The sequence below is a fragment of the Panthera tigris genome, chromosome C2 (genome assembly GCF_018350195.1).
Source record: "Panthera tigris isolate Pti1 chromosome C2, P.tigris_Pti1_mat1.1, whole genome shotgun sequence".
NCBI lineage: Eukaryota > Metazoa > Chordata > Mammalia > Carnivora > Felidae > Panthera > Panthera tigris.
Genome location: NC_056668.1, coordinates 30,707,015 through 30,725,580, shown reverse-complemented (window position 1 = coordinate 30,725,580; position 18,566 = coordinate 30,707,015). Strand labels below are relative to the sequence as shown.

The following is an 18,566-nucleotide window of genomic DNA, read 5'->3' as shown; positions in this document are numbered from 1 at the left end:
AATTTCTTGTGTACAAAAGACAGGCTTCCTCCAGAAAGGCTAAGTTGCTCTCTTTAAAGACTTTATTAAGAAGCCTTATACCTTCTTTCTTAACGAGCAAAATGATATTGTCCTCCACTGAATTGACAATAACACTCTCCTCTGCATCTGCTTTGGGAGTTCCCATATTGAAGCAGCATTCCCAATTCATACATATGTCCTCTTGGTAGATTATGAATTACTAATTATTGAAGGGAACAAGATTTCCATCTGGGAGAATACAGTTGCATTTGGAAAATTTCTTCCAAAATGAAGAGCTAATCCAATATCGTGATATCTGTTTGTAGAACAGTCCACCAAGGGGTGTAGTGTTTCCTTTATATTCAATCTGACTTCCTTCAGTATGTATTATTATAAATGTAAAGCAATCATTTCATTGGAGTGTTTGGCCTTAAGACTGCCAGAAGGGGGGAAATTATTACATTTGCTTTCAAAATAACATATCTTGTCATTGATTTTTATTCTCCATCAAAGGAGCTTCATTTTTAAAATGGACAAAATGGCATCTGCTTATGCTAGCTGAAATTCTGATTACTATTTAATTTAACCTGAAATTATATGGCTACATAATTAAGTCATATACTTGGAATTTGTATACTTTAAGAAGAAAGTACATGGCGTGCACATTGAAATAAACGAATTGGAAAAAGATGGGATTAAGAATGACTGTGGAAAAAATAAAAATACGTAATCAAATATGTTTACTTAAATTTTTATTAATTTCCATGTTGATTCATTTTGACTAAATTAATTCATTAACGAGTCTCTTACTGGCTTACTCAGGATTTGCTGTTATCAGGCACACAACAATCCAATGAAATATGTGCCATTATTATCCACTTTTTAGAAAAAAAAAAGGCAAAAAGAAATCAAATACCTCCAGCTTGGATCTCTCCTTCCATCAACTTCAGACTCACATGACTAAATCCACACTTAGGTGTTCTACTTATTTAGAAAGCATCTACTTTCACATATCAAAACTGAGCCCTGGACCTTCCTTGACAAAACATGCTTCTTCTCTAGTGTTCATCATCTCAAATAGTAGCAATTGCATTCTACAAGTTGACCAAAACTTTGGCATAATCGTTGACCTCTCTGCTTTACAACCTGTATTTAATTTCAGTAACAAATCCTGTGGCACCAATCCCAAGCTATAGCCAGAATTCAACCTTTCTCATTGCTTCCACTGATTCTACCTGGGTAGAAACCTCTGACATCAATTCCCTATATTACTTCTACAACCTGCTATGTGGTTTTTGTGCTTCCACAGAGAAGTGCATTTAATCTGTCTCAACATAAAAACGGGGCGCCTGGGTGGATTGGTCGGTTAAGCATCCTACTCTTGGTTATAGCTTAGGTCATGATCTCATGATTTGATTTGTGAGTTTAAGACCTGCATCCAGATTGGGATCCTGCTTGGAATACTCTCCCTCCCTCTCTCTGCCCCTCCCGTGCATCCCTCCTTTGGGAGCACATGGACTCTCTCTCTCAAAATAAATAAACTTTAAAAAAAAATAAAAATAAAACAAAAATATAAGTAAGATCATGTTACTCCTCTGCCTTAAACACACACACACACACACACACACACACACACCCCTTCAGTGGTTTCCTGTTCAAAGTAAGAGCCTTGCCCTTATAGAAGTTTAAGGTCTTTTGGTGCCTGGGTGGTTCAGTTGCTTAAGCATCTGACTTCAGCTCAGGTCATTATCTTGTGGTTTTTGGGTTCAAGCCCCATGTTGGGCTCTGTGCTGACAGTTCAGAGCCTGCAGTCTGCTTCAGATTCTGTGTCTCCCTCTCTCTCTGCCCCTCCCCTGCTTGTGCTCTGTCTCTCATTGTCTCTCTAAAATAACATTAAAAAAGTTTAAAGCCCTACAAACACTGGTCCTTGCTTATTTGTCTAAACTTACATTTTATTCTGTGGCTGTCTGCTTCAGTCACACTGCTTCTCTTACTTTTTATCAAACAAGCTTCAGGCTGGGGCGCCTGGGTGGCTCAGTTGGTTAAGCGTCCGACTTCGGCTCAGGTCACAATCTCGTGGTATGCGAGTTCGAGCCCCGCGTCGGGCTCTGTGCTGACCGCTCAGAGCCTGGAGCCTGTTTCAGATTCTGTGTCTCCCTCTCTCTCTGACCCTCCCCCATTCATGCTCTGTCTCTCTCTGTCTCAAAAATAAAAAAATGTTAAAAAAAAAATTAAAAAAAAAAACAAGCTTCAGGCTTCCAGTTGCTGTTCTCAGTTTCTGGAATGACTTTTCCTCGATATCAGCATTGTTTTTTCCCTTTTAATCTTTTAGTCTTCTCTAATGTCATCTTCTTGGTCAAGCCTTCCTTGAGACTCTACTTAAAAAAGACCTCGCCTAACCTTTGTATTTCTCAACTACCTATGTTTTTTCTCCATGACACTTATGACCATCTTACCTACTTTTATTTTGTTTGTCTCTATCTTCTCTCAACAGAATGTAAACTCCAGGAAGATAAGGAATTTTGTCTGTTTGGTTTCCACTGCCTATCATTTGTTATGTGCTTAGTAAATATTTGAATGAACAAATTAATAAATACAGAAATTCGCTCAACGGTCCAAGCCAGTCTGTGGCAGAACTAGGAAAGTTCTCTAACCAGGACATTAGGAACGAGGGGAGAACAGGCTAGAAGCAGCTGATCTAGGGAAAAAAAGGTTGATGGATAGAAAAATACTTCCTCTGCCTTCTTCCTTCAGTATTGGTTAATATATTGGCTTGAAAAGGTATTCTTTGACTTATGCACGTAGAAGAGAAGATTTGGATGGAGCCATTGCTCCATTCGAAGAGAATTCAAAGGAGCAAAATGTTCCTTGACATGTGTGTGGGTTTTTTCATAGTCTTTAAGACAGAGACTTATGTTTACCACCATTCCCAATTCCTCTTCCTAGACACAAGAGAATATCACTTTCCCAGTAGTTAGTCTGATGTCATGTGACAGTGTACTTGTCAGTGAGATGATAAGGGATATGCACCACTTGCAGGCCTGACCAGAGAACGTCTCAAGTGATCACTCAGAAGCCATAAATGTCGCACTGTAAAAATAATGGTATCCCACTACTGAAAAAGCGTATTTTCTTACATTAGTACTTAGAGGAGAGACACCTGACCTTGATAAATTATTATGTTCATGGGAAACAAACTTTTGCGGTGCTGAGCCACTGAGGGATAGAAGTTCTTTGGTATAGCAGCTGGCGGTAATTATTCTGATTAATTTGCTCACAAAACACAATTTTAAAATGTATAAAGCAAAAGTTTTCGTGTAAAAATGTCTAGGCACTAAGTGCTGCTAAACAGCAACCTGCCCCAAAAGAACGGTTTGATTTCACATACAAATAATAAAAAAATTATTACCAATGCCTGCATTGATACCATATAAATGCTATGACACATACATTTGCTATAAAATAGCAACATCCTTAAGGATAATCTGTAGACTGTCATCTACAATAAATGCCCTCATATCATAAATAAAACATCATTGGATCATACACTTGTGAAGACATGGGAGCCAAAATTCCCTTTGCAATATCACTACTTCCAAAATATTTCTACTAACAACACATAATCCATAACCTGGCTTTGCAATGCTGGCAAGTTTAAAAGTTAGGAACCTATTAGTTGTGAGAAAGATAAGCAATGTATTGATCATGCTTTAAACTAGGTGGAAGCTTGCTTTAACCAGACATTCTGCTAAAAATTGCAAGAAAAGAATTTTAGGAAGAAAAGGAGAGCTTTCTATTTTGTTGATTTATATTTTATGCCTTCCACATATTCTGGATATAATCTTCAAACATTTCAGAAAAAACGTTTTTCTTTTCTTTTTCCACAACATTCGTAGCAGAAAAACTATACAAAATTATTAATTCTGAGATTTATAAGTAGCATACCAGTGGGAGTGGTCCTTTTTATTTAGAGAGTATAAGATCAACACTATTGACTGCTTTAAGTGCTCAACTAATCTTCAGACCATCTGAGGCAGCGAGGCAGCGGTGAGCATTTTTGTTCAGCACAGGATATTCGCTTATAAAGCACCAAAATCTCAAGTGTACCTTTGCCCTCATATTCCATAAAACACTTCCCAATGAAAACAAAGTAACAGGAAAGATAAGGAAACCTAAAAGCTTTTAGAACAAGTTATGTTTGACTTTTAAAATCTTCCTTGCCTTAAAAAATGACAAAAGAAATCACAAAGATGGCTGCCAGATACAGACCTCCCCCACCCACCCAAACTAATAAAGAACAGATGTTTCTTTCCCAACTAGGCCTCATTCTGTCCTATAATGGTAAGTCCAAGAGAGTAAAATGAATGCTAAGGACTCACTTACAGCACCTCAGTGCTCGCTGCACGTTAGATTCACTCGTGGAGCTTTAAAAACACTCATAATTGGTTTTCACCCAGAACAATTAAATCCCAATCTCCAGAGTACAATTTAAGAGTTCCCTAGATTGTTCTAATGCGCAGACTGGGTAGGTTCACTCTTGTGGTGTTTAGTAGAACTACCTCAAGACAAACTCTGTGTGTTTACAGGGGATAGTGCTGAGAAGAGGGAACAAATTTACCTTTGGCTCAGACATCAAACTAGGCTCTTTACATATATCATCTTAAATATTCCTTAGATAAAACTTCATGATAAATAGTTGTATTCCTACATTTAAATGTATGAGAATTAAATTGAACATATGGGAGATAAATCCTGCTCTGTAAAGCTACTGAACTCTTCTTTATTGAACAAGGACATGTCCCAGGAATATTGTGCTTCCTGAAACCAACAGTGTTTGCTGTGCAAAGACTGAATGCTATACATAAATAAAAGGATTGGAATAGATCAACAAATGGGCCATGGGCCAAATTCAGCCACTGCCTGTTTTATCAATAAAGTTTTATTGGAAGTCAGTCACACCCATTCATTTATTTTTTTCTGTAGCGACATTCAGACTACAATGGCAGTGAATAGTTGTGACACAGACTGTATGGCCAGCTAAAGTCAAAAATATTTACTATCCGGACTTTTATAGAAAAGTTTGCTGACCCATCCATTCGCTGATCTGTAGCTAGCTTTTAGGCCTGAAATTCATGAAACTAAAAAAAGTTACTAAGTTACAAATCATTTCATGGTCTTTTTCAAAAGTGAAATACCACTGAAGTTACCTTAATTTGATATCAGAAATGTTCCAAATTTAATATCAGAAATGCATGCCAAGTGCCCATGCTATCTATGTTTTTTTTTTTCCTAATCTCAAAAGGGAATGTTCACTAAAAGCATTGATGGAAAACTCCAGAATGGTAGCAAAATCAACATTGGAAAGTGGTATGGCATACATTTCTTGGGGCTGGGTAATATAGAAATAACTCCAGATTGTTAAAAAGAAAAAAAAGAGGGTGTTTTATTTAAACAAGACCATATTGCTAGATTTTCTGCCTTGTTACGTAATGAGGCAATGCCTAATCTACCATAGCTACTTTAATGTAGGTTAATGACTTGCACAGAGCACACCTCTTCAGTGAGGAGACAAGAGACAAGGAAACAAACCTACCGTCTGTCATTCCTTCCCTTCGATGAGGCAATGCTGGTTGTTGGTCCATTCTCCCTCCCTTGTGTTTTTTAGTGGGCCGAGGCCTCTGACTCTGACTCAGGGCTGCACTGGTATTACTGTCAGTAGAAAATGGGCTGGTTGGTCGAGGTCTTTGAGAGGAGGTAAAAGCTTTGCCTAAAAAGAAAACAAAGGGAATGTGGTACAGAGGATGTTACAAGGCAGTGATTGTGCGTGTCTTGTATTTCTGCTCTTACTTAGACTAACCTATAAACTTGCCTAGAGATGCCATTTGAAGATACCAAATACTGGTGCATCTCCATAAAAAAACGCCATGTTGCATTCATTTTATCCAATTTTTAGTAACCAACACACTGCCCGCTGAAAAAAATTTAATAAATGAATAAAAAAACAAATCCACCAACCAAAAGCTTGAGATTACTTGGTTTATTATTTAACCTTGATGATCTCAGTGATATTTTCATGGATATATGCAAATTAATGCTGCTTTTACTTCTTAAAATTAAGGAAGTTATTTCTGAAATGAATTATGTACTGTCTTATTTGCTTCATCAAATTTTATCCTTGGAATCTTATAAACTCACTTTCAGCACAGGAGAAATGTGTTGAAGTAAATGCATTTGAAAATTTACATGAAAGGTCTGCTCAAAGACATATATTAAACTGACCTTATCACCCATATAAATACACGATGAATTTTACTTCTTTTACAGAAACTCAATTGTATTAGTGTATAATATAGGATAGATAGCAGGTTAAAACCACCTTGCATATCCAAAGTGCAATAGGTATTTTCTGATGAATATTATTGTATCTGAGCAGACTCCAAATTCTCATTGCAAAATGAAATTGTGTTATGTCCTTTTTTTGAGCTTTAGTACATACCCAGGGAAATTTATTTTGTGAAAAGGGTAGCTAATAAATTTTCAACATCTTATGATTTCAATACAGTGTTTATTATGGTGAGAGAGGGTCGGTTTATGTGCATGTATTTATTCTCTTGTGCATGTTTTCATTTCACACAAAATTATTGTATGTAGTTACATTTTCTTAAGTCAATGTGACATGATATTGCTTAATGCTTTATTAGATATTAGCATACATGCAAGAAATGCACTTATGCCTTCTAATTTATTAGTTTCCTTGCACTGTCTCACTGCTGTGCTTACAACTACCCACAAAAAAACACTCAGGCAACATAAAGTTTCTGACTTATGCCTTATAAAGCAAGAAAACTCAAATAACCATTATATTACAACATACTTTAGTTTGGATGCTATATGAAAAATAAACCTCTGCAATGCTTGGAGAAAATTTTTTATACCATTTGATGATTTCTAATGCATACTCAAAAGAAATACTGATGTTATAATTCAAAGAAAATGTCCAAGACTGATTTTTATAACCTGAGAGTTTAGTGAAGGGTCAAAATCGTTTTTCTTCACTTTACTGTTTGAATACTATTAAGATTTCAAAAATGCATTTAAAGTTTCATTAGTTTGTTTTGTAAGGTAGTTCAATTTAATTCATATAGTAGAACCTTCTTATATGTGCATTTAAGAATTACAGTCATATAAAAGCATGGATCATGCCAAAGTTATTTTTTTTTTCAGTAAAACAAACACTTACAAATTACTGATCTATTATGAGAATGACTCTCATATTCATTTTGGGGAAAATAATCAGATATATGAAAAATTATACAATTGGTACTCGATTATTCTCAGAAACCCAAAGTAGATTATGCTACAGAGCAATACGCATGCAGTCATCATTTTATTCAAGTTGCAAATGCAGTGGGTGTATCTTTAATTAGCATCCTTTAAAACAAATAATACATTATTGGGTTAAAATTTTAACAGCCAAACAATTAATAAGACCATCAGCCATTTGAACTGTTAGACTGACAGACTTAGACCCAGTCACCCCATGCTGAGGAAGCCTTCCCAGAAAACGCATTTGCAGAAAGAAATGGGGCAAAGGAAAGTAATGGAGATAAAAGCTGAATAATTTTAATCACTGGGCACATTATTGATTGTGTGAGAATTTTGCAAAGTGTGAGTTATTGAAAATTTAATGGCAATCTCAGTTGCAGCTTGGCTGTAATATAGAAAGGAAGCATATTCCAATTAATCAGCAGAGCCATGAAGGGAAAGGGAAATAAAGGATAGAAGGTGGTGAGTAGGAGCCTATTCTCGGCTCTGCAAAAGTAGCATCCGAAGAGAGTTCTGGTAATTGAGGATCCCAACCGTGGTCATGCATATTAAAGAAAGCCCTGCCGTCAGACTCACTGAAGAGAAAGAACAGGAGAAATATAGCTCGGTGTCTAAAGGACGAGAATCTCTCATGCAAAGAGTGTTGACTCGGAGTCTACCAACCTGTTCTTGTAAGGCTGGTTCCATCCAGCCTAAAACCAGCTTTATCTGCTGCTGCCACCAGTGCTTGTGCAAAGCTGCCGCTGGCAAAGATGGAGCCATCTGAGGAGCTACCTACACTAGATCTATGACTAGAAAAGTTACGATCCTCATCAGATGCAGAGCCCCATCCATTTACCATTGAACCTAAAAACAAATGTAGTTGTCTAGTGAGTGGGATATAGTGGATAGCCCATCTGCTTGCACACACTCTGCTAAGGAACAAATAAGCTGCCTCAATTCCTCACTCCTCCTTGAGGCAAGTCTGGTTTCATCGCCACTTCTCTAGCCACATGCAAGCATCATCCATGTTTTACACATTCCCAGCGCGGAAGAATGAGTGTTATTTAAAACCTGTGTCTGTTTGCAACACGTGAACAAAACATGTTTCACAGGGTTCCACTCTTACATTGATTGAATCATTACATAATCATTTTCCAAAAGAGAATTACTATGTATATCTTGTGTCCTACAATTCAGGGAGGAACGCTTTTGTGGAAGTAAATTATAGTGCGTAAACTTATCAAAGACTCAGATGAAGAAACAGTGTGAATATATCGTGAATTTAGTGTTGGCTTTAATGATAATTTCCATTAAATATACGCTTGTATACTGGGGAAGTGCTAGAATTATTCCAAGGATTTGAAATACAAATTTAAATAATCAGGAAATATAACAACAAACATTATAAACCAAAAAAAATGTATAAATGATAATCAGAGCAAATAGACTTAGAACAAAAGGAAAAAATGTATCTTTGAAAATTTCTATGAATTTCAAAGCTCAGGATACTTTGTTGGTATTTTAATTGTTTTAAGAATTCTAGTTTTCTCTTTGTTGGTAGTCTTTGTCTTAGAAAATTAACCATTATGAAGAATACAATTGGCATTATTATGGATTTTTCTGCAAAATACAACATGGTGATAGAGGAAAAGAATCACCCTTTGATGTGCAAAATATGAACATACTGAGAAATAACTTTCATTCTTAATTTTTTGGCAAGTTATTTACAATTTTATATTTTTTCCTCGACCAAGTAATACTGAAACAGTAATCTATTACATAATATAATTAACATTACAATATTTATTTAAGTTGTATACCATTACTTCATGACACAGTAAAGTGCCAAGTGTGGCTTAGCCTAAGTTTTATAAAGAGAGAGCAAAAAGAAGTATTTATAAGAAGTTAATTTTAGCTTTTCTAAATAAACCAATCACATATTCACATAAAGAGATTAAATTCAAGTGCCAGCGATTCCCTCCCCGGCCCCTGCTTTTTCACCAATGTTTAAGAGACAACAGTATAGTTAGGAGTGTTGCTGTGATGAAGTATTTGTATGTGTAGTCTGGGTCCCGGGATACAGTAACACGGGTTCATGCACTTGCAAGAGAGAGAGAAAATAGAAACCAAAGGGGTTAGAAGAATCTGAGAAGCTAAAAGGGTGTTAAGTGTAGCAGAGAAAGATAAGAGCTTTGATTCTATTTGCCAAAAGCACAGGGATACAATTCTTATTTTCCAAACAAATTCCCCTGACACAGGCCACTGCAAGGAAGCGCAGATAACACCAGCAACCGAGCCTCCTCTGAGAGAACCATTTCTGAGTTAATAATCGCAAGTCAAGGACCAACAGCCCAAAACGAAGGAAGAAATGATGTCATGGGCTTTGCAGTATAATGCTATGGTAGATAAGAAAAAAGAAAATCAAAGTGATTCAGTCCATGATCACCAGAGAATATGAAACCCTAGAACTGAGGATAGTTTTGAAATACATGAAAGCTCATTCCTGTCCCTGCTATGTACTGTTTTCTGTATTTCTAAAGGTCTGCTGAACATCTGCAAATAAATCTGTGCTATCTGAAACTCACTCTCCAAACAAGCATCTCCTTTCCTACATCTCCAATTTCATTCCTAACCTCCTCCTGATTTCCTTCTGGTCCCTTTTATCTTCAGCGTCATCTGAACTACTTTTCTCATCTATCACATAACTTGGTTCCTTCACTCACAACCTTACCTTGTTTGCCAGCGCCACATTCAGCTAACGAGTTAAGCATCTGAGATCCTTCAATATGTAGTCCAGCCTCCCTTTCCAGCCCCAGACCCTCTTGATAGCCTGTGTACTCCCACCGCCTGCCCTACATAGCCTTACCTCTCATTCCTTAACACATCTCTGGATTGTCACTAACTCTATGGACCATTGTCAAACTTTAAAGTCCAAATCAATATCCCTTCTATCACCTTGATTCCATCTCACCTCGAACTCTGTCTTAGGAAGAATCAATTTCTCTGCTTCCTGTGTTTTTCAAACACTATGCATACAGTAGCGTATCAGGTCTCTACAAACTATAGTTTGTTTCATATAAAGGTTTCTTCTTAGACAGTGGAACTCTAGAAATTGGGGACTCTTACTTATTTTCATATTTTTTCTATAGGTGCTTTTCTATAGGTGTTTTGTTTTCTATAGGTGCTTTCTATAGGTGTTTCAACAAACATTAGGCATACTGGATTAAATGTCTTCAACATTCTCATTACTCAGCATAATTTCTATGTGATTCTATCCCTTGTGCCATTTCCCAGCAATGAACTTATGATACTTATAGAAAAAATGTGCTCAAAAGAACTTCTAAAAAATATAGTAAACAAGGAATATAATGTCAGTCAACTTTTGTTGATAACTTGGAAAACAGGAAAAGAAGTGAGTTATTACCCAAAAGGGAAAATTTTAAAAATGATTAATATACATATCTTGGCTATGCTTTGATACAGTTGAATATAGATATTTGTCAATATCTTGATCAAAGTAAGATAATAATGTTATATTAAGTGGCAATTTACTTTTTTTCTCCTGAACTATCTATCCACACTCAACCATCTATCTTAATGTATTTAGTCCATTTTTGAAATAACTGAGTCTTTTTGTTTTTTCTCATTAATGTTGGCTTGCTGTGTGGTTCCAGCTTGAGGATTTGACATTTTGACAAATAGTCTCTGAACCTGAAAATGTAGGAAAAATCCTATACCACAGCAGTGCCACTACAGAAATGCCACTTAGGGACATCTCTTAACAGAGTTAGCTTGACTTTTTCAAAAACACTCTGTTCATCTCCTGTGATAGTGAGTCCTTCATATAAGGATTTCAATGTACAAGTTTGCCAGTCCCTAAACATACCAACTACTTTCCTGCCTTTGTGTCTTTGCTCTGAGTTTATCTCTATTGTTAATGCAACTTTCCATTCCCTCAGAAATCCCAGTTATTCATGAAGTTTTCTTTGGTGCTTTCTTTTTTCTTTCTCTGGGAAAAGAGAGTAGCATGGAAGACATGGCTTCAAGTAGGTTTTGGTCAATATAGAAAGAACACCACTTCTGTTTTCTTTACTACTCTATGTAAGAGCTAAAAAATTAGATAGATGACTTCAGAGTTGAAGACACATGTGTCATATAGATTTGGCCATGGTGGACCACAGGAATCCTCATCACTAAAGAGAGGCAAGTGCCCTCAGGTTCCTATAGTTGAGTTCACCTTCAAATGGAGAGCAAGAAGGAAACACATCAAAAGAAGGCAATAAATTTTCTTTTTTCTTTGTCCCTTGGACTTTACCTTCGATAGCCCCTCTTCTGTAGTTAAATGTGATATATGGAATGGGTGCGTTTGTGCAGATCATTTTTATAGAAAATTGACAATACATCATGAATTAAAAACGTAGAACATATATTAAATTTCATCCATGTTGTAAAATTGTTTTTTAAATATATTTTTTCATGTTATTTATTTTAGAGAGAGAGCATGAATGGGGAAGAAGGGCAGAGGGAGATAGAGAATCCCAATCAGGTTCCATGCTCATGACCTGAGCCAAAATCAAGAGACAGATGCCCAACTAACTGAGTCACCTAGGCACCATATAAAATTGTTAAAGTTTATTTAGCAATCACTGATTTACCCTATCTGTGGCTACCATGCTTGTTCTTTCTTTAGATTTAAGCATCAAGAGTGATCTGAACATATATGTAAACCATTACAAGAAAGAAGACAATGATAGGAGGAAAAGAAAAACATTGATTCATGAATTAGAAAGTAAGCAAGTTTGGGGATAACTGGTTTACTTTCATAAAGGTAAATATAAAAATTAAAATTAAAATAAGATAAAAACAGAAAGGAAGGCAAACCATAAGAGACTCTTAAATTTAGGGAACAAACTGAGGGTTGCTGGAGGGTGGGTGGGGGAATGGGCTAAATGCGTGATGGACATTAAGGAAGGTACTTGTTGGGATGAGCACTGGGTGTTATATGTAAGTGATGAATCACTGGGTTCTACTCCTGTAACTAACTTGCATGTAAATAAATAAATTTTAAAAAATTAAAATGAACATGAAGTGAAAGAGTTCAGGTAGAGATTCTTTACAAATTATACACAATCCATCCAATTTGACATGTTATAGCCCCAAACATAATCAATACATATTTAAACATTTAATGAAAAATGAATTTATGCCACATAGCCAAATTTATTTGTGTTTACATTTTCAATCTTCTGAAATTTCTCAGGCTTAAAGTTGCTGAAAGGCCAAAAAAATCTCAAATTTATTCAAGCTATTAAAGAAGAACTGCATATAGGACATTAAGTTGTTGCTCAAATGTTACTGAGCAGTAAAATACCATGATAAAGTGGCATCTTTCTGTGTCTCTATTACATCTTCAGCACTAAAATTAATTTATGATCAGTCATCAATTCATTTACATGTCGTTTTATGCTAAATCCTTCCTTGCTGATAAATGCTTATCCTTAGATCCATTAAGCTAGAGTAAAGTCTGTGCTTTATAATATGACCCTGCTAATTGTTGCATTACCATTTTTATGAGATACAAAAACTGGCTGTCCCCCATTTTTTCAGCCAATATTTAATCGAGGAACTCTTCCTATTAAGTGCAATCAGTCTAACTATGTGTTAAGTAAAATCTTCAGCTATACTTGTCTTTGGATAAATCAATCCAAATATTGACCTCTGCTTAAATGGAGAAAAACATGTCTAATATTTAGAAATTTTTCTCTCCCTCAAACATATTGAATATGCAACAATTCCACCTGCATTCCTCAGAGAGAGAAAGAATGTGTAATATACATGAAAGCAAAATAAGCGATTAAAAAATGTCTTCCTTGGGACATAGGACACCTGTTAGCTTGCTCCACTCAGGTGAATAAATGATGTTCCCCTTTTATCTGTTAAACCTGAAGTAAATATTTAATTTCTTTTTAAATACATCACAGTCTAAGATAATGATTTCATTATTTTTGGCATCATCTCTGAAATTCTCCTAGTACTACAATATTTTCCTTAAGTTTTTGCAACAAAAACAAGGCATCAGGTCACACTTTTAAGTGGCCAATTCTGTAAAAGCTGTGTGGTCGAGTAAGGTGGTGAGGCTGCCAGGTTTTACTGTGTTCAAAATGATCTGGTTTGGGAGTTCCAGTAAAACCTCCAAAGACATAAAATACAGAAAATATAGAGCCGCGATTTCCTTTCAGCCGTGGTATTTATGTGGGGTCCAGCAGTTAAGGAAACTTTTATTCATTTCACTTCATGGCTTTCCCTCTTGGTTGTACTTTTGGTGATCAGTGAAGCAGTTAGAATCTTGGCTTCATGCTCAGGACATTTTCCTTCTGTCCTCTCTCACACTGCCTTCTGTTTCTTTTTTCCTGTGGCGGACTCATTAAATGCAGGAAACACTTACCCTTGACTCCCATCATGGAAGATATAGAAAGAAGTATTAACTCCTCTCCCTACCCTGTTGCCCAAAAATGGTGGATTTGGCATTTAGGAAGACATATAGCAAGCATATTCCTAAAGACTGAAATAATTCTATACGTTTACTTTCTAGCCCAAATCAGTGTGATGTGCTATAATCAAGATAGCTTTAGACTTTATTACTACCAAAGAGATTTAAATTATGCTATAAATAAATTAAAAATGAGATTCCCCACAAAAAGTGCTGATACAGATGATTCTTGTTAGCGAGAGTCACCATAACTGAATATAGAACTAAATGTAAGATAATAAGTAATAAAGGTTACAGCTAAAAATTAATATTTTTTACTCTTGATTAAGTGCATGGGGGAAGGATTAATGTTTCCAGAGATAAAATTATATGTTGTATTTGTATGAATATATATTCATATATGTACACACATACACGCATGCATGCAGAAAGGAAGAGAGACACAGAAAGACAGAGATAGAGATCTGTATGTTAGGTAATAGACCGAGAGATCATTTTCCTTTTAAATATGTTAAATTCAGAGATGAAAAAAAAAGTTGGTCATATCCAGAGCAAGGATCATGGTCATTTATCTTGAAAGTAAGATACTTATTTTGAAAATTCTTTTGCCACCTATCAGGTGGGTATAACCTTAAAAGATGTTAAACCCCTCTGTGACCCAATTTTCGTATCTGTAAAATATGAACTAAAATAGGTTTGTGATAGGTAAGGGATTTAATATATGTTAAAACTTTAGGACAGGGATCAGCAAACTTTTCTATAAAGTGCCAGATACCAAATATTTGAATCTTTGCCGTCTCTTTTCGTTTGTTTCATGTTCTCTTACAATTGTTTAAATATGTAGGCAACATTCTTAGCTCATGGAGTCACAACAAAAAATCAGGTCACTGCTTGAAGAGTGCCTTGCACTTACTAAGGGCTATATATGCACAAGATAGTATTCTTCTTGTTGATGGCATTATTATTATTATCATTATCATTATTATTATTATCATATTTAAATTCCTAGCCAACAGTTTGGAAGGAAGAGACATTTGGTAAATGTTTGTTGTAGGAATAAATAAATAATATAGTAGACTTGCAAATACATTTTCCACATTACTGTTTTAGAAACTGAATGTTTATTTCTCCCTAAAATTCATGTGTTAAAAGCCCTAACCCCTAATGTTATAGTATTTGGAGGTGGGGTCTTTGGGAGGTAATTAGGTTTAGATGAAGTCGTGAAGGTGGGTTCATCAGACAGAATTAGCAAACTTTTAAAAAGAGACCAGAGAGCTTGCTGTCTCTCTTTGCCTTTTGAGAACACGCGTGGAGATACCTGGTTGTAAGCCAGGAGGAGAAATTCACCAGGAACCAAATCTCCTGGCACCTTGATCTTGGACTTCCCAGCCTCCAGAACTGTGAGAAATAAATGTTTGTTAAGTCACCCAGTCAATGGCATTTTGTTAGAGCAGCCTAACAAGACTAAGACATTGAGATTATGGAATAGGAAACTGCTGATATTTTCCTTTCTTCTTGCTTTTCCATTCATGGACCATTATTTCAAAATTTAAGATGTCTATCACAAATTACTTAGTTGTTTTGAAAATATCTGGAATTTATATAATTATTTCTTTATAAAGATGGGCTCTGCACTTATTCCTTAATGTGATTAAGTGTTGGAATGTTATATATACAAGTAAAATACACACCGGCTTTTTAGCCCATCTCTGGGTTACCACTGGACTATCATTCTGCTTGGATTTAGAGTCTCAGGGAATGGAATATAACTTTTTGTCGCATTTAATAAAAATGGTTCTTAGTTTCATGAAAATGAAAATCTCTACCAAAGAATTTAGGTGAAAGTAATGACTGAATTCCTCACATCACGTACGAATTTAGAACCCTGAGTAAATTACAGTAAAATCAGAATCCTCTCTGTGGGCACTTACCATCTTAGAAACATAAAAAGCCAATGGCAACAGTGTCTGTTTTTACTGCCCACCTCAATTAAGGCCATTAAACTAGGTTTAAGGGTCTGAAGAAAACATAAACACATTAGAACAATATTCATCAGCATGTTGATTTCTGTAACATTTGGTCCATACATACATTCACCTTAGGGCCATCCCCATGTATGCTTACATGTGCATATGTGCACACACACACACTTACACACTCACATATGCTTACAATCCTATTTACACCCACACACACCTACACACACTCACACAGAGCCCTAAATACACTCACACATGCAGTTGTAATCACAAACCCTATCAATATTCTTTCACACACACATCCCACCCTCACTCACACTTCCTACACACACACTTTTTAAAGAAAATATATTTACTTTTGATTTATATTTACTTACATTACACTTATACACTAGAAAACAAAACAAATTACATCTTTGGTCATACCTTCCCCACAAAGTTACTGCAGAGCCAAAAAAAAAAAAAAAAAAAAAAAAGGAAAAAAGAGGAGAAGAAAAAAAAGAAAAGAAAAAAGGAAAAAAGAAAAAAAAAGAGTTTCCTTTGGCTACTTCCTGTAAACCACAACTTCTTTCACTGAGAAGATGCATTATTCATAGGGCAAATTCATCATGTAATACACACCTAAACACCCTGAGGTTTTTATATACAGCAGTAATTAAGCAGTGAATTCAAGTAGGAAAACAGACTGTTTTCTTAGCAATAAAAGCTTCATTTGGAATGAACAGTATACTAGCTACAAGGAGAAAGGCAGATTGGTTTTAACCATGTTCACATTAGACAGCCTAACAGGTGAGCATGTAAAAGTGCGAAATGGCAATCTTCTGATTTATAGATATATTTATCATCTTTGACATTATAATATTTAATAAAAGGACTACATAGGCTATAGCTGCCCTTTTTTGTGTGCTATTATTGCAATTCTTACTGCATTCCTAATGGAGAGGAGTTCAGTATCATTAGTGAGATATGCAAAAATATGCAGAATTTTACCCTGAAGGAGATTATGTTGGAAATTCAGGCAAGAGGGCTTAACATAATAGTGCACTAATAAGTTAGCTCTCTGCATTCAAAGACTCAAACTTTTGCTTTGCCACCTTCAGTTGGATCTCGATTTCAAATCGCAGCAGTATATCTGGAGTTCTTAAATCTTAATTAGCCTGGCAAGCAGACAGCCCCCAGGTAAGAAGCAAAACAAAAAAAGTGGGCTGCTGCATCACACATTGTATTATTCAGGAAGGCATAGAGAGGAAACATATAGGTCCTCATCCTTTTCCATCACTGTCCTAAAGAAGTTTCCATCAGTGTTGGCTCAAGTCAGAGTGACAAACCTTTGCAAGCTGGGAGCATACACATGAATTAAATGGGACCACGGTACACGCCTCCTAGGATGAAGATGATATTATCCAGGTAAATAGAGACATGGGTGATTTTTCTGAGAAGACCCAATGCCTGCAAAAGCAAGATCTACATTTGGGGTAGTTGCGTCTTTACAGTCACATGAGAGACATTTATGTATGTGTGTCAAAGAATGGATATCTACTGGAATAGAAAGACTACATTTTTACGTTTTCCCAGATTCATTGTGTACACATTAGGATTCAAGTTTTTTCAACAAAATTGGATAAACTTAAATCCTTTCAAATAGGTTGCAGTCCTGGGATCATCTTAGGAGTGTAGCAACTGCAACATTTCACTTAGTGAACAAAGCCAGAGGACGCCAGAAGACTAAACTGCAAAAATAACTGTATTACTTGGGAGAGGAGCAATTACCGAATCCAACGATATGAAATGCGTCAATGTATGGCTTATCTCGCCATACATTTTCTCCACACAATACCTTGTGCAACCTTAGAGAGGCTCATTCTGAAGACTTGCTTATTTTCATCAGTGAACGATTGTACAGAGTGAAATATCAAAAAGTGTTTTGAGATTGCGTTCACTTTGTATGTTGCTCCTGATATACAAAATAGATCATTTCTAAAAGTCAAGGTTTTTTTTTTTTTATGTAATAGACTTGGTTCCCCAGTAGAGTGAACTTTTCTTGAAAGCCCTGGATATAATTGAGTTTTCTTTCATGTCTTTAAGGCTTTTTAAAATTCATGAATTTTCTTATCATTTTTGCAGCAAAGCAAAAGTATTTCCAAATCCTTTTTGAATTTTGTGTTTAATATTAACATATTTAAAATGTTATAGAAATAGCTGGAGTGGAATAAATCTTACATAAGAAAGTGCTTGATTTTTGATGCATTTGAGTGTAATAAATAGGTCAGTTATTCCTATTAAATCAGTTACATTACCTGTCACAGAGCTGTCTAGATTGTCCATACTGGATCCGGGTGTCTGCTCTAGTGCCCTCAGGGGCCTGGGGATTTCTAAAGCTTCTTCCTCATCATCAGCATCATCATCTGGAACATCTGTTTCCAAATCGGAAATCAAGGCTCCGGACATGTAACCTAATGGTGGAACCGGGGGCTGTGGAGGTTGATTATTGCTTTGAATGTGCCTAGAATTCAAATGGGAGGGAAAAAAAGAGGGAATTCATTAACAACCCACAAAATTATAATTACAATTAAACAGCATGTTGCAGCGACTAATTTTTTCTTCTTGCTTTCTATTAACTAATTTTGGAGCTTATGATGGTTTCTCAGAAGAGACAATGGGCTATGTATACATGACTAGTCAAAACCATAACCATATAAACTATTACACTCTTCTATTGGTATTCATGGGGTAATATACAGAGAAAAAATATACAGACCTAGTATTTTTGTGTAAATAAATCATCAAAG

At 35.8% G+C, this 18,566-nt stretch overlaps 1 protein-coding gene across 1 annotated transcript in view; it reads right to left on the bottom strand.

The window, feature by feature from the left end:
- The window catches only part of ROBO2 (roundabout guidance receptor 2), a 600,254-nt gene that overhangs the window by 9,847 nt on the left and 571,841 nt on the right, over positions 1–18,566 (bottom strand). The window contains exons 25-27 of the mRNA XM_042998321.1: positions 18,075–18,280; positions 7,990–8,172; positions 5,594–5,767 (exon numbers count right to left, since the gene is read on the bottom strand). Coding sequence (XP_042854255.1) covers positions 5,594–5,767; positions 7,990–8,172; positions 18,075–18,280 — 563 coding nt within the window. The remainder of the gene's footprint in view (positions 1–5,593; positions 5,768–7,989; positions 8,173–18,074; positions 18,281–18,566) is intronic.